The sequence below is a fragment of the Pogoniulus pusillus genome, chromosome 1, assembly GCF_015220805.1.
Source record: "Pogoniulus pusillus isolate bPogPus1 chromosome 1, bPogPus1.pri, whole genome shotgun sequence".
Taxonomy (NCBI): domain Eukaryota; kingdom Metazoa; phylum Chordata; class Aves; order Piciformes; family Lybiidae; genus Pogoniulus; species Pogoniulus pusillus.
In genome coordinates this window covers 24,282,376-24,304,255 of record NC_087264.1, presented here as the reverse complement: position 1 = coordinate 24,304,255, position 21,880 = coordinate 24,282,376, and the positions used below count along the sequence as shown (strand labels likewise).

The 21,880-nt window shown below is 53.7% G+C and overlaps 1 protein-coding gene across 7 annotated transcripts in view; it reads right to left on the bottom strand.

The window, feature by feature from the left end:
• SLC8A3 (solute carrier family 8 member A3) overlaps nucleotides 1-21,880 on the bottom strand; it is a 131,613-nt gene that overhangs the window by 10,741 nt on the left and 98,992 nt on the right. For 3 of the 7 annotated variants that reach the window (XM_064144126.1, XM_064144099.1, XM_064144133.1), the window contains 2 exons: nucleotides 16,332-16,438; nucleotides 1,825-1,842 (listed from right to left, as the gene is read on the bottom strand). In XM_064144126.1, the coding sequence (XP_064000196.1) occupies nucleotides 1,825-1,842; nucleotides 16,332-16,438 (125 nt within the window). Of the gene's footprint in view, nucleotides 1-1,824; nucleotides 1,843-14,840; nucleotides 14,945-15,210; nucleotides 15,283-15,323; nucleotides 15,376-16,331; nucleotides 16,439-21,880 lie in introns of those variants that run through there. The other 4 variants (XM_064144152.1, XM_064144141.1, XM_064144107.1 and 1 more) reach the window with 4 other exon arrangements.

Here is a 21,880-nt window from a genome sequence, read left to right as displayed (position 1 = left end):
CTAACAACATCCAGCCCAGACCTCCTCCAGCACAACTTGAGGCTGTGTCCCCTTGTTCTGGTGCTGCTTGCCTGGCAGAAGAGCCCAACCCCACCTGGCCACAGCCTCCCTTCAGGGAGCTGCAGACAGCAATGAGCTCTGCCCTGAGCCTCCTCTTCTGCCGGCTGCACACCCCCAGCTCCCTCAGCCTCTCCTCACAGGGCTGTGCTCCAGGCCCCTCACCAGCTTTAGTGCCCTCCTGTGGACACCTTCCAGCACCTCAACATCTCTCTTGGATTGAGGGGCCCAGAACTGGACATGCTGAGCCAAGGGTGCACCATACACACAGAGAATAGCCCAGAAAGGGGACACCATCTCCCCCCACCACCCCAACACACATCACCCAGACACAGAGGAGGGAGGAGGCTTTTCTTCATGAAGAGAGCACCCTGGGGCAGCCCAGAAAGGGACCACCCCCTCTACGCTTCCCAGACACAGAGGAGGCTTTTCTTCGTTACCCAGAAAGCAACTTTGCCCTAGCTGGTGACCAAGTTGCCTAATAGCAGCTGCCAAAAGCAATCAGGCTGGCTCTCAACAGAGGGAGGAAAGTTATGCTGTTTTAATAGGAATGATTTGGTTCCTGGGGTTCTGATCAAATTAGGCAGCTACTGAATTAAAGTAATGAGATTACTGGGAAGGAGGCAGTGCTCAGCTTATTTCCAATCCTTCCAGACCCGAGGAAGTTACGAAGGAAAACCTTCAAACCTTTCCCACAAACTCCCCAAGCTGGTATTTCGGGAGCTGGGGACTTCTGCCTGCCACCAGCAATTTGCTAATTAGCCCAATATCTGATGGGCTCAGGCCATCTCTGCTGCAGCAGACTTGGCACCCTCCAGAAAGGAGTGGAGGCTGAAGCTGGTGCGGCAGATGCTGCTCCTTTGATTTGCAGCACAGCTCAGGCTTGATGGACACTTTTCCTTCCCAGCTCTGCTTTGCAAAATCTGTCAGGCTCCAGCTCCTCTCAGCACCCTGCATGTGTGCCCTTATCTTTAGACAAATGTTTCTTTAGTGCAAATTCAGCTGTGATCGTATCTCGAATTGAAGGAGGGAGGAAAATCCCGGCGGTGTGCACCGCGCCGCAGTGGGATTGACAAGAGACTGCTCTAACAGGGATCTGGGGCAAGGGGAAAATCCTGCCACAGGGAGAGCAGGCGAAGAGTGCAGAGCCAGAGATGAGGGTGAGGAGGGAAATGGTGCTGGTGCTTAGTGTGCTCTGGCAACACTGCCCTGGCACTTGGTGCACGTCCTGGCCCCCACCGCAACAGAAACCAGAGGGTGCCTGGGTGCACACACTGAGGGTGATGTGAGGCCTGATCCCAGGTGTAAAGAAGACACTTATGCATCCTTGTCCATCCCAGGCAACACAGCCCCACACACTGGGAGTGCCACCACTCTGCAGAAAAGCTCTGAGCTCCTTGGTACGTTGGCACAACCCAAGTCCCAGAGTTGCCCAAAGGATGGTCAAGTCATGGCACTGGGCAAGCCAGAGTTGCATGTTCTGCTTTGCACTCCTGGCTGGGTCATTTCCCAACCCCCCAGGGATGCTCTGGGATATATGGACTCGATGATCTCCTTGGGTCCCTTCCAACCCCTAACATCCTGTGACATGGAGAAGGCTCTTAGACATCAGTCAACCACTGTCATGTTCTTAATGCACTGCTCTTAGCTAGCTCCTGCTGGACTTGGACACCATAAGCTGTTCAAAATACAGCAAAGGCAAACACGGGCACTGACTGAAGGGGATGAGTCAAGGGCCAGAGCAGAGAGGAAAGGAGAAGCACTTACCTTGGGTGAGCAGCAGGGCTGTGGGGAGAGAAGAACATGAGAAAGACAGAGAGAGAGAAGACAATAGGGAGAAAGTTAATATCCCTGGGGGAAAAGCTGTTCTGCAGGTGAGAGCTGTCAGTGAGCAGCAGATGTGATGCAAGGCAGCGCACGAGTTTGCGGGGGCCACATGCTGGGTGCAGGCTGGGGAGCAGACCCCACAGCAGCAAGATGGAAAGGAGGTTGGTGAGCACTGGGGACCACTGAGGTGCTGGCTCCCCAAAGTCACCCTCCCCAAGCAGAGGCAGAGGGAGGGGATGCAGGTGTGGAGCAGCAAGGAGGAGAAGAGAAAAGGCAGGGGGTGTGGTAACACTTGCCATCAGGGCCTGGTAGGACCCAAACTGACCTACAGTCCTCTCCTTCAGCCAGGAGCAAGTGGTTGTAGCAAGGCTTGGCCAACTGGGTGAGGCTGGGGAAGGACTATTGACAAGGTCTTGCAATGACAGGATGAGGGGTAGTGGGTTCAAAGTGGCAGAGGGGAGATTCAAACTAGATGTTAGGAAAGGGTTCTTTGCAGTGAGGCTGGTGAGGCACTGGCACAGGTTGCCCAGGGAGGTTGTGGAGTGCAGAAGCACAGAATATGAATCTCTGATCACATTCTGTGCTTCTGTGCTCCACAGCCTCCCTGGAGGTGTTCAAGGCCAGTTTGGATGAGGCCTTGAGCGACCTGTTCTAGTGGGAGATGTCCCTGCCTCTGGCGGGGGGTTGGAACTGGCTGATCCTTGAGGTCCCTTCCAACCCAAACCATTCTAGGAAACCTATGGGTGGCTGACACGGGAAGGTGGCCGACACGGGAAGGTGGCCAGGGACAATGGGCAGCTCGTTGAGAAGAGCATCATCAGAGTGAGCTACTGACAAAAGGGATGCTGGCCTTCAGCGTGGAACAGAACACAGCCACCCAGCCCCCCTGGGCGGCCCTGGCTTCTCTGAGTCTCTCCCGCATCCCACAGGCACTGCTCCCAGAGGGTCAAGGTGCTGAGAAGCATAGGCACACATAAAACATCCTTGCTTTGAGTCCTCCTGGCTCTCTTTGCTCTCCACTGCTGGAGAGCACTGCATGACCATCACAGCAGGACGCAGCTGCCTCCTGGGGAACAGGACTGCATGGGCCTCTGAGAGTAGAGATGGAAGGAAGGGAGGAGAACTGGGTGAAGGGATGTCCCTGTAACCATTTTCCATAGCAGGCACAGCCTCTTGCTGCTTTGAGCAGGGACCTCTTGATGCTCTCTCACCTCGATTTCCCCACTCCTCAGAGTCATTTCAAAAGCCCTATCCCTGTGGATTCCTCTTAGGTGTTGCCTGTAGGAAGCCTCAGCCAGCATCCAAGGTCCAAAATAACTGCAGGAGAGTCTGTGTAGTAAAAAATACTGAACCCTCTGCAAGAAGGGCCAAGCACCAGCTCTGTGCCTCAGCTTTCACTTCCACCTGTCCTTCAAGCAGCAAACCAGTCCCCAAAGACTGGGTTGCATGCACTGACAGTACTGCAGTCGCTAACACTCATTATCATGCACTTCTGGCCTCAGAAGCTTAAACCTCTGTACCAAGCCTGAGTCAGTATTAACAGCCCCATCTGACAGATGGCAAAGCAAAGCCAGAGAGGCTACAGGGAACATTTTGCAAACTCAGAAGTGGGCTGGAGTCCAAAAGTGCTAATTCGCTCAGACTTGCTGGTTCAGGCCTGTGAGAGGCAGGCACCTCTCTGCAGACACACCTAATTGTATCTGTGCTGCCTGAAAGTGATTTGCTCAGCAATTCATCACAGGCTGCACGGTACAACAGCAGCAGAGCCGGGAAAGGAATCCCCAGTCCCAGTGCCCAGGCGCTTCCTTGCTCTGCCAGGCACAGCCTTCTGGAGAGCTGTGAAGAGGCATGGTCCCGGGCGGGATCTTCACCCACCTACCCATCTCCTCAGCTGGAAACACTGTGGGCACACCAGGGATCTCCCCCTGTCCATGCAGGCACAGTGAAAGGGGGAGTGGGCAGCTAAAAGGCTCCTGGCTGAGCATCTCTTGCGTTTCAGGGTGAACAATGGGTGTAAGCTGCAGCACAGGAGGTTCCAGCTCAACACAAGGGGGAAATTCTTTCCTGGAAGGGTCCCAGAGCACTGCACAGGCTGCCTAGAGAGGTTATGGAGTCTCCTTCTCAGGAGCCTTTCAATGCCTGTATGGATGTGTTCCTGTGTGCCCTGTGTTAGATAGTATTGTCCTGCTGCGGCAGGGGTTTGGACTGGATGATCTCCTTGGGTCCCTTCCAACCCCTGACATCCTGTGAGCCTGTGAGTTCATTTGGAGAGTCATAGATTTCTGTGGGAACCATTGGTGGAATCAGTCAGGGGGAAGGGACCACAAGGATTATCTAGCTCAACCCCCCTGCCATGCCCAGGGACATCCTACCCTAGATCAAGCTGTCCACAGCCTCAGCCAGCCTGCCCTTAAACACCTCCAGCCATGGGGCCTCAACCACCTCCCTGGGCAACCCATTCCAGTCTTTCACCACTCTCATGCTCAACAACTTCCTCCTCATATCCAGGCTGAACCTACTCACCTCCAGCTTCATAGAGTCATAGAATCAGCCAGGTTGGAAGACCTCCAAGCTCAGCCAGCCCAACCTAGCACCCAGCCCTAGACAAGCAAATAGACCATGGCACTAAGTGCCCCAACCAGGCTTGGCTTCAACACCTCCAGGCACGGCAACTCCACCACCTCCCTGGGCAGCCCATTCCAATGCCAATCACTCTCTCTGACAACAACTTCCTCCTAACATCCAGTCTAGACCTGCCCTGACACAGCTTGAGACTGTCCCCCCTTCTTCTGTTGCTGCTTGCCTGGCAGAAGAGCCCAACCTCACCTGGCTACAGCCTCCCTTTGCTCCATTCCCCCCAGTCCTGTCACTCCCTGATAGCCTAAAAAGTCCCTCCCCAGCATTTTTGTAGGCCCCCATCAGATACTGAAAGGCCACAAGGAGGTCACCTGGGAGCCTTTTCTTCTGCAGACTGCACAGCCTGGAGCAGGTATAATGCCACAGAGCCATGAGAATCAGTGGGCTGCTTGCTGTGCCCACACCACCCCCTGTCCTCCACACAGCTCTGCCTAGAAGTCTCCAATGCCCCTGCTACTGACCCTTCTGGCGTCAGGATTGACGTCTCCTTGCAGCTTAATCCTGCTGCAGCTCCACACTCTCCTCTCCACACCTCTCCTCTCCTCTCCGCTCCTCTCCTCTCCGCTCCTCTCCTCTCCGCTCCTCTCCTCTCCCCTTCCCTCCCCTCCTCTCCCAAAAGCTTCTCCCTCCCCTCTGTTTTTATAGCTAAGTAGATGTCTTTTGATCCTAGAGCTGAATCGAGGGGACAGTTCTAGCACCACATCCAGTGAGAGTGGTTGGCTGTCTCCTCTAATGTCTGTTAGAGTTGGAGTTAAAGCTGGGGCTTACCTGACTCTGCCCAGGGATGGTTAACCAAGGTGGGAGAGAGACTGTTTGGAGAATTCTGAGCCTCTCCCAGTGAGCTGATGGCAGATTTGAATCCTCTGCCAGAAGCTAGGGAACCAGAACAGATCCTGTTGGCTTCACTGCAGGTGCTCTGCCTTAACACCAGATGAGAATCTGCTCTTTGCAGCTTTTGATCTGAGGCTCAGAGGCAGGGGAGGGAGCTTTAAGTGAAAACTCAGAAAGCCTGAGCAACCTGCAACCTGTGACTCTTGGTGTTGGCTTTGCTTCTTCAAGTGCACATCTGTTTTGAAAGCAACTTTCTGATGCCTTTTAGGGTTTGCTCCTCAACTATTCACTTAACCAGGGCCCTTTGGTGCCTGGAGTGGGGCTGGTGCTACACCAGCTCTGCTTGGGGCAGCTTGGGCAGGCACCCATCTCTGCTAACTTGGGGCTCTGAAGTGAAGCCATTTGACTTCTCTTGTAGTAGGTTAAAAACTCCTCTGTGCGAGATTGTGCGGTCCTGCTCTGGCAGGGGGGTTGGACTGGATGACCTCCTTGGGTCCCTTCCAACCCCTAACAGCCTGTGAGCCTGTGGCTTCATTAGTATTCCAGAGTCTCTGGTTCTCAATGTGGGGGATTTCATTTTCCTTCAGCAATTACAAGCATTAGCACAGTGGGTCGATCTGCTGCTCGAATCCAATATCATGAAAGACTGCTGAGTCCCTGAGCTTACTGAGCTTATTAATACAACAACAGACCTCACTGGTTCCTCACGCTTCTTAAACTCATTCTGCTGCTCTGGAACTCCAGTTGATTTCCACCCCCCTTCCCCCTTTTGCTTTTGAGGCTGCACAAGAAATGGTTTCCTCCCTTCCACTCCCGATATGATACATGAATATTTGAAGGAGCCCTAGAAAGGGATGAATGGAACATCAAGACCATAGCGTGCAGAAAGCCAGGGGATTATTTTATCTGTGTATTTGAGTGAATGCTCTGCATGGAAGCAAGGCAATGATTTCATGGACTAAAGCTTCCCTCCTGCACAGGCAGATGCTGACGTGCCCTGAGCCCTGACCTGTAATGTTTCCTGACAGTCTGTCAGGCCAACGGGAGGAGATCGAACAAGGCCAAGTGCAGGGTTCTGCACTTTGGCCACAACAACCTCAAGCAGCACTACAGGCTGGGGACTGAGTGGCTGAGAGCAGCCAGGCAGAGAGGGACCTGGGGATGCTGGTAGATAGCAGCTGAAGATGAGGCAGCAGTGTGCCCAGGTGGGCAGGAGAGCCAATGGCATCCTGGGATGGATCAGGAACAGTGTGGCCAGCAGGGGACACCTCCAGGGACAGACTCTACCACCTCCCTGGGCAGCCCATTCCAATGCCAATCACTCTCTCTGCCAACAACTTCCTCCTAACATCCAGCCTAGACCTGCCTTGGCACAACTTGAGACTCTGTCCCCTTGTTCTGCTGCTGCTTGCCTGGCAGAAGAGACCAACCCCACCTGCTCTGGCTACAGATTTGTTCAGTGAGGGGAGCAAACTCTTTCCCTGAGGGACTGTGAAGAGCAATAGACTTTGTTTTCTTTAATAGAGTAAACAAGGCAGGGATTTTGCAGCATTAACCTGAATGCTGTTATTGAAGTCAATAGCAAAGCTCTTGCAGACTCCACAAAATTCCTCTCCACCACGAGAACCAGCAGTGTTCAGATTAATCAGAGCTGCAAGCTAATTATTAACCTTCTTGGGAAGGAGGCACCAGCAGTCTAACATCTCTTTGCTGTCTCCATAGCAAGCAGCTGATGGAAGGAGGAGTTCCTTAGCATCTGCCCATGTCTCAGCTAGCTGCAGTCTGTGTGTTCACCTATGGATGCAGCTGATCTTGCACAGGCATGGACTTCTCTACCAAGTCACAGCATTTTGGCAGTATTTTGATATAGATAACTTGCTGGATTGATCCAAGCCAGGGAATCATTCTTCCTCCACAGTTTAACTCTTGCTCTGTGACTTCCAGCTACATCAGGTTTCTCTGGGCAACCTCGACCACAGTTCTGCGAGGAGAGGCTGAGGAAGCTGGGGGTGTGCAGCCTGGAGAAGAGGACAAGGAGCAATGGGTGTAAGTTACAGCTAAAGAGGTTCCACTTCAACACAAGGGGGAACTTCTTTACAGCGAGGGTCCCAGAGCACTGGCACAGGCTGCCCAGAGAGGCTGTGGAGTCTCCTTCTCTGGAGCCTTTCAAGGCCTGTCTGGATGTGTTCCTTGTGATCTGTGCTAGATAGCATTGTCCTGCTCTGGCAGGGGGTTGGACTGGATGATCTCCTTGGGTCCCTTCCAATCCCTCACATCCTGTGAGCCTGTGATCCCAAGAGGCTCAGGGCAGACCTCACTGCTGTCTACAACTACCTGAAGGAATGCTGTATCCAGGTGGGGTTGGGCTCTGCTGCCAGGCAAGCAGCAACAGAAGAAGGGGACAGAGTGTCAAGCTGTGGCAGGGCAGGTCTAAGCTGGACGTTAGGAGGAAGTTGTTGGCAGAAAGAGTGATTGGCATTGGAATGGGCTGCCCAGGGAGGTGGTGGAGTTGCTGTTCCTGGAGGTGTTGAAGCAAGAAAAGCCAAGGCTGGGGCACTTAGTGCCATGGTCTGGTTGACTGGCCAGGGCTGGGTGCTGGGTTGGGATGGATGAGCTTGGAGGTCTCTCCCAACCTGCTTGATTCTATGATTCTATGACTCAGTGCTCCTTGCGTTTGACATGTCACTACTGAGTCGCTATCGGGCTGCATCGCAGGCTGGGCAGGCAAGACACTCATCTCAGATCTGCTCTCATCTCTTTCAATCACTGGAGCACATCAACAAAAAGAGCTGCTCAAGTAAAACTACTTGATGTGATTTGTTTGGATGATCAGGAAGGCTTTGAAAAACTCCAGCTGCAGAAAGAAACTATTGACAAAAGAATAAAGGATGCACAGGACAAAGCCAGGCGTTGGAGATGCAGCATTTATGTAACCCAAGCAGTGAGCTCTCCTTACAGTAAAGCTTAACCACCGAGCACCCCAAGCAGCAAGGCACTGATGTAATTGGGGGTGAACAGTGAGGAGCAGCATCCGCAGGCGATGCAAGATGTCTCAGGCAAAAGGCTGTATCAGTGGCTGTTATGTGGTGTGCAAGCTCTGAGCAACCTGGATCGACAGAATCTCAAGCACAGATCCAGGCTGGGGGGGAATGGCTGAGGGCAGCCCTGAGGAACAGGCCCTGGGGGTCTGGGTGGTGAAGAGCTGAACACAAGCCTGCAGTGTGAGTGCAGCCCAGACAGCAACCCTGTGCTGGGCTGCAGCAAGAGCAGTGTGGGCAGCAGGGCAAGGGAGGCGATTCTGCCCCTTGGCTCTGCTCTCCTCACACCCCACCTGCAGTCCTGGGTGCAGTTCTGGAGCCCCCAGCACAAGAAGGACATGGAAGTGTTGGAGCCAGTCCAGAGGATGCCACGAGGATGCTCAGAGGGCTGCAGCAGCTCTGCTATGAGAACAGACTGAGAGATTTGGGGCTCTGCAGCCTGGAGAAAAGACCTTGGAGTGGCCTTCCAGGATCTGAAGGGGCCTCCGAAAAAGCTGAGGAGGGACTTTTTAGGCTATCAGGGAGTGACAGGACTGGGGGGAATGGAGCAAAGCTGGAGGTGGGGAGAGTCAGGCTGGAGGTGGGGAGGAAGTTGTTGAGCATGAGAGTGGTGAGAGGCTGGACTGGGTTGCCCAGGGAGGTGGTTGAGGCCCCATGGCTGGAGGTGTTTAAGGTCAGGCTGGCTGAGGCTGTGGGCAGCCTGCTCTAGGGTAGGGTGACCGTGGCCACGGCAGGGAGGTTGGAACTGGATGGTCCTTGTGCTCCCTTCCAAGCCTGACTGATTCTGTGATTCTATGAACAGCACTGGTCCCAGCACAGACCCCTGAGGAACATCACTGTCCACCTGAACATTGAGCTATTGTCATTGACCCTTTGTATGCCATCATCCAGCCAATTACTTATCCACTGCACATTTCACCCATGAAATCTGTATCTTTCCATTTAATGTGGAGGCCTCTGTCAAGGGCTCTACTGAAGTCCAGATAGAGGACATCTGTTGGTCTTCCCTTGCTCACTGACATAGCTACACCATCATAGAAAGCCACAAGGTTGGTGAGACAGGACTTGCCCTTGCTGAAGCCCTGTTGGCTGTCTTCAATCATCTTCCCATCCTCCATGTGTTCCAGGACAGCCTCCAGGAAGGTTTGTTCCATGATGTTCCCAGGCACAGAGGGGAGGCTGCCAGGTTGGTAATTTCCAGGGTCCTCTTTCTTACCTTTTTAAACATGGGTGCAATGTTTCCCTTCTTCCAGTCCCCAGGGACTTCACCTGACTGCCAGGACTTTTCAAAAACTATGGAGAGTAGCTTTGCAACTACATCAGCCAAGGCCTTCTGGGATGCATTTCATCAGGTCCCACAGATTTATGCATGCTCCAGTTTCACAGGAGGTCCTGAACTTCATCTTTCCTTACGGCAGGAGGGACTTTGACCTGCTGGTCTGCACTTAGTGGTTCATGAATTCAGGAGTGGGATGAGTAAGGCTGCTGATGAAGTGTGAGGCAAAGAAGTTATTGAGTACCTCAGCCTTCTTCTTGTCTGCTGACACCAGAGCTCCATTCTCAGTCCTCAGAGGGAAAATGCTTTCTTTAACCATTCCTTGCTGGCTGATGTACCTCCTTGTTATGCTTTGTGTCTCTTGCCACCACACCTTGCCAGCCTGGCTCAGCTCCCACCACACCTTGGCCTTCCTCACCTCACCTCTACACGACCAGGCAGCATTCCTAGACTCCTCCCAGATTACCCATCCCTGCTTCTGTGCAGTTCCCTCTTGCCTGTCATTTTGACCACCAGGTCTCTCTTCTCTGTTCCAATCTCTTCCCATCCTCACTTGATTTCTTACACACGGGGATTGAGAGCTCTTGCACTCTAAGGAGAGTGTCTTTAAAGACCTCCTGCAGATGCTCCCTTCTGCTCCACAGCTCTAATCAGTGCCAAAGAGATGTTCCCTCAACTGGAGGTGCCTGCTGTGTACTGGTGTGTGCATGGGACAGCACAGCCAGTAATGCCTATGGGACAGCACAGCCAGTAATGCCAAGCAGCCACACGCTAGTGAACCCTGCTCCCATCTGCTGTCCTCCACTGCATGCCTAGCAGCAGCCACTGCCACCTCAGTCAGCAGCACTGCAGCACCCTCAGGCACAGCACATTGGATCTGAACAGCACAGGGTTCTTGAGCAAGTTCTTCATTCTATGACAAACAGTCCAAACTCTGCCCTGGGCTGGTCTACTTATCCTTGCCATCAGCTCTGCCTTCCCTTCCGGGCACTACATTTCATCACTGATTTCATCAAAGCCACCTACCCTCAGGGTAAGCTGGCAGCAGGAAGAGGTCCGGGAGTGAGTGCAGCCCTTTGACACAAAGCAGTGCAGGCACAAGTGTGACAGCCTGGTTGTCTCTGCACAATCTGTGCCACAGATTACTTCCAAATACGAATAGCAGGCATCGCAGGCTGCCAGCACTGCCCTGCTTCCAACAGGGTCAGAAGAGATGTTCTGAGGACACTACAAAGAGCTGTCTGAGAACAGTACTGAGTAGGGTTGCTCAGCCTGGAGAAGAGAATATTCTAGGGAGAGCTTTCAGTACTTAAAGGGGGTCTACAAGAAAGATGGAGACAATCATTTTAGCATGACTTGCTGTGACAGGGTAAGGGGAAATGGTTTGAAACTTAGAAGAGGGGAGATTCAAATTAGATATAAGGAAGACATTTTTCATACTTAAGGTGCCAAAATACTGAATCAGGTTGCCCAGAGAGGTGGTAGATGTCCCATTCCTGGAACCATGCCTGGAGAGGTTGGATGACTTGGCTCTGACCAGGATGGTTGGCTTTGAGCAATCTGATCTAGTTAACGACGTCCCAGCTCACTGCAGGAGGTTGGATTAGATGATCGTTAAAGGTCCGTTCTGACACAAACCACTGTTTCATTCCACGATCCTATGAACATCCAATACTCCTGCAACTCATGAGGCACATGCTCAGGGTGACACAACAAAGTCTGAAGGAACAACAAGCCGAAGACACAGCGCCAAGATAACCATGTCTTCTGTGACACCGGGGACAAAGGCACAGGCAGCTGACACTCCTCTTCCAAAAAGAAAAAAGGCCTGAACCTCCAGAGGGAGGAAGGAACTGTGCTTTGTCCTCACCATCCGAGTTAAGTGGGGGCCCATCAGTCACTGCAACAACTCCCAGCGAAGTCCCAGGGCACTGGCTGTGGTTTGGGAATTTCCCCACTCTTTGGGTGTGGGGCAGTGGCAAAATCCAGGCAGCAGCACCTGTGCACTGACCTTGCAGCCCACGGGGCTGTGTCAGTCCTACTCCTGCTTTTCCATAGGCAAACTATTCACCCTCTGCCCCTGCCACGATGTCAGGAGCAGCTGTGCAAGAGTCAGTGTGAGCAGCCCTTCCTGCTGCCATGTGGGCCACGAGAGCCCAGGACCTTGCCCAGCTGTCTCCTCTCTGCTGGGAGCTGGCTGATCTTGTGTGCATCCTGTGAAGCTGCTGCTGACAGCATCTGCAAGGGACAGGCTCCTGTGGTTCTTGACCCTCATCTCGGGCACAAGGTACATTTGTTTGAGGTGGCACAGCACGGAGCACTTCAGAGCTAGGGATCTTTCTAGATGCCCTGGAATGAGCGTAGCTGCCGTGTCACCTTGTGCCAGCAGCACTTGCAATGGCATTTTCATCTCTTAGATGAAAGATTTCAAAGCTGCAGTGCTCTCACTCTGACACTTCTCTAACAAGGCCAAGCAGAGCTCCTCTGTCTTCTCCTCGACATGGTCCCTTGCTTCCTCTGGGTGAAGAGAGAGTGTATCCTCAGCTCTGGTGGCTGGCTCACAGGCTCTGTGAGGTCATTTAGTCTGGCTCTGATCTCACTGCCCATTGCAAATCAGCCAGTCCCACTGGCTCCAGCTGACGCTGGTGTGAATGCAGGCAGTACAGCACATCACCACCACAGTCCTGACAATAACAAGGGCACTCTACAGCTGAACCACCTTAGAGGCTGTTCGGATTGGTTTTGGTTTTCAAGTCTGTGTTTTCATTCACCCAGAGACAATGTGGGAAAAGAGATCCAGGACTTCAGAAAAGCCATCCCAGTTCTGACTCTGCATGCTGAAGTTCACCGGTTCAGAAGTGCAGGCAGAGCTCACAGAGAGCAGACAACCGAGCAGAAACTCCAGCGTGCTGCTCCAAGCTGCCAAGTGCATAAGCCGACAAAACCAAAGCCAAGTGATGTTCTCCTGCTGAGACAGTTGGGACCTCCTGGATGGGAAGGGGCACGTTTGGAGAGGACACCCCAGAGGATTCTAGGGCTGAATACTTTGATCTAGGGCTGAACAGTTTGCTGACAGATTCAAAGGGCTTAATGTCCTTAAAGTGCCAAGAAGAAATCTGAGTGCAATATGGGCATGATGAGCAGGTACCCACAGATGCTGCGGCACACTACAGAGCTTTTTCATCTGATGGTGAAAAGCAGGAACACAACCAGTGTCTACAGGCTGACTGCTGCCTAGAAGCTGTGCTCACAGTTTTAACCTGTGAACTGCTGGGGACATTCCTCCATGGGACATGGTAGGCTGGTCACCGCAGTTGGCCTTTGGTGAAACCCAGGGGCTTGTGCTCAACACACAGTGAGACCTGATGACCCTCCTGGCCCTTGGCTGCAGGAGGTGGTCCAACAGCATTAAACTGTGAGCTCTCTTTGAGGTTCCATTTCCCAAAGCCATGGGTGCTGTATGATATTGTCATGCTAATGCAAGCTATGTCTGTTCCAAATGTCCTGCATAGCTGAATACTGGAGCTCAGACTGAGCAGAGAGCAGCTGCTGTGATGGTCAGATAAAAACCAGGAGTTGTTTCAGCAAGGGAAACTGGGCAATGCATGGGGAACTTCCAGGTGTTCCCATCACCTGCAGCAGCACATGGCAGGAGAAAATAAGCTCATACATTAGATAGAATATTAGATAGAACGTGGATTCGAATCCCCATTTTGTAAAGTGCTTCTATTTAAAGCTTGGCCATTCCAGGCCACCACAAAGCTGGTGAAGACAATGGCAAGACTCCCTCAGCAAGAAAATAAGACATCAAACACTACAAGACAAGGACAAAGATATGTGTAAGCCAGTAGTAAGCCAGGGTTTACACCCACTACAATCCTGCCCTGATGAGAGATCCCCCATTACAAGGGGTGTATGGAGATGTTGGAGTGTGTCCAGAGGATGCTTGGAGGGCTGGAGTAGCTCTGCTGTGAGCACAGACTGAAAGAGTTGGGGCTGTGCAGGCTGGAGAAGAGGAGGCTCCCAGCTGACCTTCTTGTGGCCTTCCAGGATCTGAAAGGGGCCTCCAGAAAAGCTGGGGAGGGACTTTTGAGACATTATTTAAATGCAATAACAGGCTCTGAGGTGACCTTAATGTGGCCTTTTAGTATCTGAAGGGGGCTTACAAAAAGGCTGAGGAGGGACTTCCTAGGCTCTCAGGGAGTGAGAGGACTGGGGGGAATGGAGCAAAGCTGCAGGTGGGGAGAGTCAGGCTGGAGGTGGGGAGGAAGTTGTTGAGCATGAGAGTGGTGAGAGGCTGGAATGGGTTGCCCAGGGAGGTGGTTGAGGCCCCATGGCTGGAGGTGTTCAAGGCCAGGCTGGCTGAGGCTGTGGGCAGCCTGCTCTAGGGTAGGGTGACCTTGGCCATGGCAGGGGGTTGGAACTGGCTGCTCCTTGTGGTCCCTACCAAGCCTGACTGATTCTGTGATTCTATGATCCTATGATTCTATGCTCTTGCTGCTGGGGAAGTAGGACCTCAGCAAAGCTGCACGTCCCCTGCATGCCGGACTGCTTGTGGCACATTACGGAAGCTAACAGGTGAAAGTCACAGAGAACTATTTAAGAACAAAAGAAAGAAGAAAGGCAGCAGCAAACCAAGATACCTCACACCTCCCCCTTCTCCCACAGGCTTTTCCTGGCACCTCACAGGGACCCGGGAGCATCAATGCAATTCCACTGGCAGGCAACAACCGAGGAAAGGACAGGGGCTGAGTGGTGGGAGCCGAAGGGGCAGCCATGCATTGCACCCTTCCCTTGCCTTTCACAGCCCCCCAAGGGTCCTGGCAAAGGAGCAGGAGAGGGAGAACAGCAAAGGTGTGCTCAGAACAAAACCCGTGATCGGGACAAGGAAACGCAGTCAATAACACAGCCTGCGAGGCTCGAGCAGGGCACAAAAGGAGGACCAGAAGTAAGCTGGTCCCTAACAGGCAGAGATGACACCGAAACAGAGAGAGAGAGAGAATACAGGGGGGCAGGGAGTTAAAGTCGATCCATCTACAGGAGGAGGACAGAAGGGAGGGGAAGGAGGGAAAAGAGGGATACATAGTCTGGATTTGGGGGGTTGGAAACTTTGATTCTGATTTTTTTTGTTTGCTTGCTTTCATTCATTTTGCTTTTCATGAAGGATCTCACACCTGATATTCCTCGTTCCATCCATTTCGGTTCACCAAGGGCAATGAAGAAATTCTCCTGCCTTTCGTACTCCTCCTCATCTACTATCTTAACCCTTACGGTCTTCCTGTAGGGACAACAAGAGAGAGAAGCGCGTACAGCGTCAGCCGGCCGGCGGCGAGGCGGCAGCGGCGGCGGTGCGGGCTCCCGGGGCGGCGGTGCGGGCTCCCGGGGCGGCGGTGCGGGCTCCCGGGACGCGGGACCCTTCCCGCTCCTGCACACAGCGCGTCCGTCGCAGCTGCTCCTTGGGGAGCGGGAGGGTGCTAGGGGAGGGAGGCGAGGAGAGTGGTGAGGGGGTGAGGAGCCAAGGAGGAATGGGAGGAGGAGGAGGACCTTGCCGATGGTTAGCGGAAGGCGACTTCTGCAGCACAGGTTTCTCAGTGTCACATGGTAGTGGAAAGGGCACTGCTGCCTGGAAACCGCAGCGGCCACCCCGGGGTACCTACTGCACTTCAGCTGGAAGGTAACTGCCTCTCACGGCCTCACAATTGAGAACAGATCTGCAGGGACTCTGCGTGGGAGACTGAAGACAAGAGAGAGAGAGAGAGAGAGATGGGCACACACAGGTGTGCTCCCTAGAGGGGTGGGGTAAGTCTCTGCCAGCTGCGAAGGAGGCTGGTAGCTCTAGTGGCATGTCTTATTGCTTTTGCTCCTTGATAGCTCTGCCTCTTCCCTCCCTAGATCTGCTCCCTAGTGAAGATGCAGCTTTTCCCGGGAGCAGACAGCTTTGTTGAGACCTCGTTGGAGATGCAACAAGACTAAAAGGTCTCCGAGACTCAAATAAGAACACCTTGGGTTCTGGAGCAGGGTTGGTCCCTTCTCTCCCATGCCATCTTGCCTAGCTCCCTCCAGCACCCCTGCAATGCACACAGTTGCTGTGAGACCTGTGGGAAACCAAAGTGAGGCATCAGCTCTTCCCTGCTCCCAATCTCTGGCTGCCAGAGCCACCCCACAGCAACCAGAGCAGAGCCTGCACAGCCTCTGCTTCATCCTTCTCAGGAGTTACAGGAGTTATTTCTGTGCCAGGTCTCAGTCCCTGTCTTTTCCTAGCACTGGTCCAAGCACAGGATGAGGACTGGGTGATGATGCCCTGGGATGCTGGATGTGTTTCTAGCCGGCATCTTCCCACTGACATTACAAAATCTGCTTGGGCCCCACAGCCTGCATGGCAAGAGGTCCCTCTCAAGCCACTAGGGAGATCAGGACAAGCAGGCCTGCTCTCCGCTCTTCTCTCACTGCCCCCCTGCCTGCCATTCTGCTCTCCCTGGCCCCGGCACCACTCCCCAGGCCACCCCCAGGTACCATGTGACACGTTGAGTGCTCACAGCAGTGTTTAGGGCAGAGCGGTTGGAGACAGAGAGCCATCAGAGGGACAGGAGGAGAAAAGGAGGAAGAGGATGGAAGAGAAGAGGAAAGAAGAACATTAATGTTAGTCTGCAGGGTCAGTACTACACCTTTCTGTAAACTCATATCCACCATACGGGGACTCATCAGCTCAATGAAGAAACTCTTGGTTTTTTCATACTCCTCATCATCAATTACCTTGATGTGAACTGTTTTGCTGTGGATGGAAAAACAGTAAGGGTCATAAAGGGTAGAGAGGAACAAAGAAGCTAAAGCAGAGGAAGGGAGGAGTTGGGTTGGTACATCAGAGAGTCAAAGTTTTCTCACCCACTGAACATGCTCAATATTAGCCCTTGAGGAATGCTGAAGCCCCACTTGTGCAAGTGACCCTGGCCAATTTGGTGCTCAACCCAACCGCTCTGGATCCCCCTGCAAACCAGCAAGGAGCTCAGGAGCCACCAGGATGATGGCTCATGGCTCAGCTTGTGGGCAATGGGGTCTGAAAGCCAGCAGAGAAGGAGGCTTCCCTCATCCTGCTCCCCACTGCACACACGAACGCACACAACCACAGCTGCACAAGCACACACCCCCCCCACAGGCACCGGTGCTGCAGCGGCCCCAAGCACACACCCTGCAGCTCCGGCAGTGTTGTGTCAGGGGGCTCATCATCTGACAAAGGGCTCTCCCTGAGAGGGGCTGGCTGCTGGAACAGCCAGGTGGCATCTTGCATCTCTCCTCAGGCAAAGCTCTTACGAGTTCTTGGAGCACTGCCATAGATCTGTTCAGGTTGGAAATGACCTTTCAGATCATCAAGACCCATCATTACACTGGCACTGCCAAGCCCACCACATCCCTTGACACCACATCCCTTGACACCTGGTCTAGGGCCTGACTACCCTTTCAGCAAGGATTTCTTCCCAACTATCCCATCTAACTTGAGGCCATTTACCCTCATCTTATCACTTGTTATCTCCTTTCCAGTAGTTGTAGAGAGTGAGGATGTCTCCCCTGTGAGCCTCCTTTTGTCCAGACCAAACAAACTCAGTTCCCTCAGCTGCTCCTCATAAGACTTGCTCTCAGTCCCCTCATCAGCTTCTTTGCTCCTCTTTGGACATGCTCCAGCAACTCACTGTCCTCCGTGTAGTGAGGGCCCCAAAACTGAGCACAGCATTTGAGGTGGTGCCTCACCAGTGCCGAGTACAGCAGCACAATCACCCCCACACACCCCCCCTGAGTCCTGCCAGCCACACTGTTTCTGATAGAGGCCAGGATGCTGTTGGCCTTCTTGGACAGCTGGCTCACGCCAGTGGCTAACATCCTCAGCTCCTTTTCTGCCAGAAAGAACAAGAAAGAAAGTAAAAGAAACAGAAGGAAGAGCAGAGCTCTCTGTGCCCTGGTTTCTTTCACAGCTAATAGATGCCTTATGCAAAGGGCACTGCCCCTTGGCTTTCACATGCAAACAGAAGGGAAATGAGTTGAAGGCTCTGCCAACACACTGCCTGCTTCCAGCCAGGGCTGCACTGACTGCTGTGGGCTGAAAATGACCTCCGCACTCCCCTTGCTTTCCTGGTAGCTGCAAGGCTTCCTGCAGCCTCATCTGTTGCTCCTGACAGGAGACGCTGGTGCTCCTGTTCCAGGCTCATCCCATGCCCTCTTAAAGGCGCCGCTGCCTGTGTGCTGCTGAGCACGGAGAATTCCAGGCTCACACAAATGCAACTGCCCCAACCAGCTGTGCTCTCAGGCTTCCACTTGGCCCCAGCCCCACGGTGCAACTGTGCTTCTTAAAATGTCAGTTCCACATAAAAAGCATTTCCCTTGCCCCAAAACAACTGTCTCGAGAGCCACCGTGCCAGCTGCTCCTCCTGCCAGGAAACAGCTCTCTGTATTCTGCAGCTCTGTGCCCAGCCCTGGAGCTATGAGGCACTTAGTGCCCTGGTCTGGTTGAATGGACAGAGCTGGGTGCTAGGTTGGACGGGATGAGCTTGGAGGTCTCTTCCAACCTGGCTGATTCTATGATTCTGTCCTCCCTGCCTATCCTTAACCTTCAATCCCTGCTACACCTTGTGCACAACAAGTCTTGACTAGGGATGGGAGGGAGGGGAAAAGCAGGACCAGCAGTCTCAGAGTCCAGAAAACTAGCCCCAAGCCTCCAAATCACTGCGTGTGCCCCAGCCAGGAGCCCATGGCAATAAGCACGTCCGGGGTCTTTGATCCCACAGCGCTCCAGAGTAGGAGCACCGAGGCCCTGTCTTCTGGGGGATGCTTCCACTGCCAGCAGCTCCCTGAAAAACATCACTTCATCAGCTGTCCTCTTCTCTGTTGTGAATTGCCTCTGCTGCAGTTTGCATTCCTGCCCATACCATAAACTATTGTAACATCATCCAATCGTTCCACCCCCGGACCCTCCTGTCACAACTGCTCCTGCGCTCTCACCACGCAAACTCTCCTCCTTGGGCTGGCTCTTGCTTCCGTCTTGCTCCCAAATCCTGTCCTTCAAATGATAACACGCAGGAGAGAGGGAAGAATCACAGAACTTCAGAGGTTGGAAGGGACCTCCAGAGATCTCCGAGTCCACCCCCCCTGCCAGGGCAGGATCCCCGTGGGTAGCTGGCACAGGAATGCATCCAGGTGGGTTTGCAAAGTCTCCAGAGAAGGAGACTCCACAACCTCTCAGGGCAGCCTGCTCCAGGGCTCTGTCACCCTCACTGTAAAGAAGTTTCTCCTCGTGTTGAGGTGAAACCTTCTGTGGGCCACTTTGGATCCACTGCTCCCTGGCTCATTGCTGCTGACCACCGAAAAGAGCTTGGCCCCAGCCACTTGCCCCCCACCACTCAGATACTTGTACACATTGCTCAGATCTCCTCTCAGCCTTCTCTTCTCCAGCCTAAACAGCCCCAGGGCTCTTAGTTTGTGCAATCTTTTCTACAGCCATCAATGTTGGAACATGCAAGAAAAAACATCTCAAATGCTCCTTTCTAAGCTGAACCAGCTTTATTTTTGCCAGTGCTTGCTCTACCCACACCCTGCACCAATGCCTGCAAGCTTCCTTTCACAGCCTCACAGGATGTTAGGGGGTGGAAGGGGCCCAAAGAGATCATCCAATCCACCCCCCCTGCCAGAGCAGGACCACACAATCTAGCACAGATCACAGAGGAATGCATCGACAGGCCTTGAAAGGCCCCAGAGAAGGAGACTCCACAACCTCTCTGGGCAGCCTGTGCCAGTGCTCTGGGACCCTTCCAGTAAAGAAGTTCCTCCTTGTGTTGAGCTGGAACCTCCTGTGCTGCAGCTTCCATCCATTGCTCCTTGTCCTATCCCAGGGTGCAGTGAGCAGAGCCTGTCCCCTGTCAGGTGTTTATACTCATTGGTTAAATCCCCTCTCAGTCTTCTCTTCTCCAGACTAAGCAGCTGCAGGTCTCTCAGCCTCTCCTCATCAGCCATGCCCTCCAGTCCCCTCATCATCCTCACAGCCCTCTGCTGGAGCCTCTCCATAAGATCCCTGTGCTTCTTCAGGCTTGGAAGGGATCACAAGGAGCAGCCAGTTCCAACCCCCCTGCCATGCCCAGGGACACCCTACCCCAGAGTAGGCTGCCCACAGCCTCAGCCAGCCTGCCCTTAAACACCTCCAGCCATGGGGCCTCAACCACCTCCCTGGGCAACCCATTCCAGCCTCTCACCACTCTCATGCTCAACAACTTCCTCCTCACAGCCAGCCTGAATCTCCTCACCTCCAGCTTTGCTCCATTCCCCCCAGTCCTGTCACTCCCTGACAGCCTCAAAAGTTCCTTCCCAGCTTTTTTGTAGCCCCCTTCAGATGCTGGAAGGCCACAAGAAGGTCACCTGGGAGCCTCCTCTTCTGCAGCCTGCACAGCCCCAACTCTTTCAGTCTGTGCTCACAGCAGAGCTGCTGCAGCCCTCCTGGCCTTTCTCTGGACATGCTCCAACATCTCCACATCTCTCTTGCAGTAGGGGGGCTCCAGAACTGGATGCACACCAAAGCTGCAGGGATCCTGCACAGACACAGGAAGGTCACTGCAGCCCTCACCCCATCTGACTGAATCCCACAAGAGGAGGTGCCTGACATCCCCAGCTTTGCTGAGAGGCAGCAAGTGCTCAGCAGGTCAACTGCATGTGACAGCTTTGTGGACCCAGCACAGGAGCCCAGAGGTGTGGGCTATGTAGCAGGGAGTCCCTGGCACCTCCCAAAGGTGAGTGGTGTGGGATGGAGGGCTCCAGCCAAACCACAGCCACTGTGCAGACCCTTGCTCCAGTGCCAGCACTTTGTCAGATGTGCCCATGAGAGGAGGAAGGGAGCATGGCACAAATGTGCAGGGACTGTGCAGTGGCATGAGAGGCTTCACAGACCCACTGCCACAGAATGGGGAGCAGCTGCCCTTGCACTGAGATCTGGTGGGAGAGGGAAGAGCAGTATCCCCATTCCTGGGACACTGCAGCCTGCAAAGATGATGACATGGAGCTGGGCTTGCTCCCTGGAGGGGCAGGGTCCTTCTCTCAGCTGGCTGGGGCTGCTCTGGTGGCTGTCACTGTGAAAAGGGCAGCACTGGCAGAAGACAACCCATTAGGCCACCCCTTACAGCCCCTCCAGGCTGGTGGGGGCTGCCCTGGGCTTTGCAGCTTCCCTAGGCACCCAGAACATCTCGCTCCTCTCCAGGGCTACGAAAGCAACAGCAGCTACAGCTTTGTCCTGTGCTGTCATAAATTATCTGGAGGCCAAAGCACTGACTGCTCCTCTGCAACCTCATATCTCACCTGCAGCCACACTGAAAGCTACCTCCTCAGAAGGCATGGGGAGTGGTGGAGATGGATGGGGAGAAGGGCTGGAGCATAACACCGCCCCAGGAAGACATCACTTTAATGTGAGAGATGTGACAGGAGGACACCGAGAGGCAGAGAGTGTGCAGGAGCAGGAGGCTTGGGAACATTTTGCTGCAAGAACATCCTGACAGCTTCTTGAAATGAATGGAGGCAGAGGCAGTCACGAGAGGGGCTGGTAGTGCAGCAGCCCTGAGGAGAACACACACTGCCAGGGGAAGCAAGGCACAGGAAGCTCACAGGCTCACAGAATAGTAGTGGTTGGAAAGGACCCAAAGAGATCATCTAGTCCAACCCCCCTGCCAGAGCAGGACCACACAATCTAGCACAGATCACAGAGGAATGCATCCAGACAGGCCTGGAAAGTCCCCAGAGAAGGAGACTCCACAACCTCTCTGGGCAGCCTGTGCAGTGCTCTGGGACCCTTCCAGGAAAGAAGTTGCCCCTTGTGTTGAGCTGGAACCTCCTGTGCTGCAGCTTCCATCCATTGCTCCTTGTCCTGTCCCAGGGAGCAGCTCACCTTGCTCCAACAAGCAGCCTTTATTCCCCAGCCTCTGGGGACTCTGCGTGGGGAAAGAAGGAAGGACACTTTCTGCAGCCAATGTGTATCTCAGACAAAAAAACCCAAGGAACAGCAGAGGCCACTCAAAGTCTCTCCTGGCAGCGAGGAAACGCTCTGCAAATCACAAAGCCCCACTGCTAGAGCTAAGCCAGGGCATAGTGCAGTTTCCACACCTGTATGGGTACACTGCTGGGAAGAGCTCTTTAAGTCAGTGCTTTTGGTCTGGGCTTTGACACCGCAGGGCAAGCTGAGAGACAGAGCTCC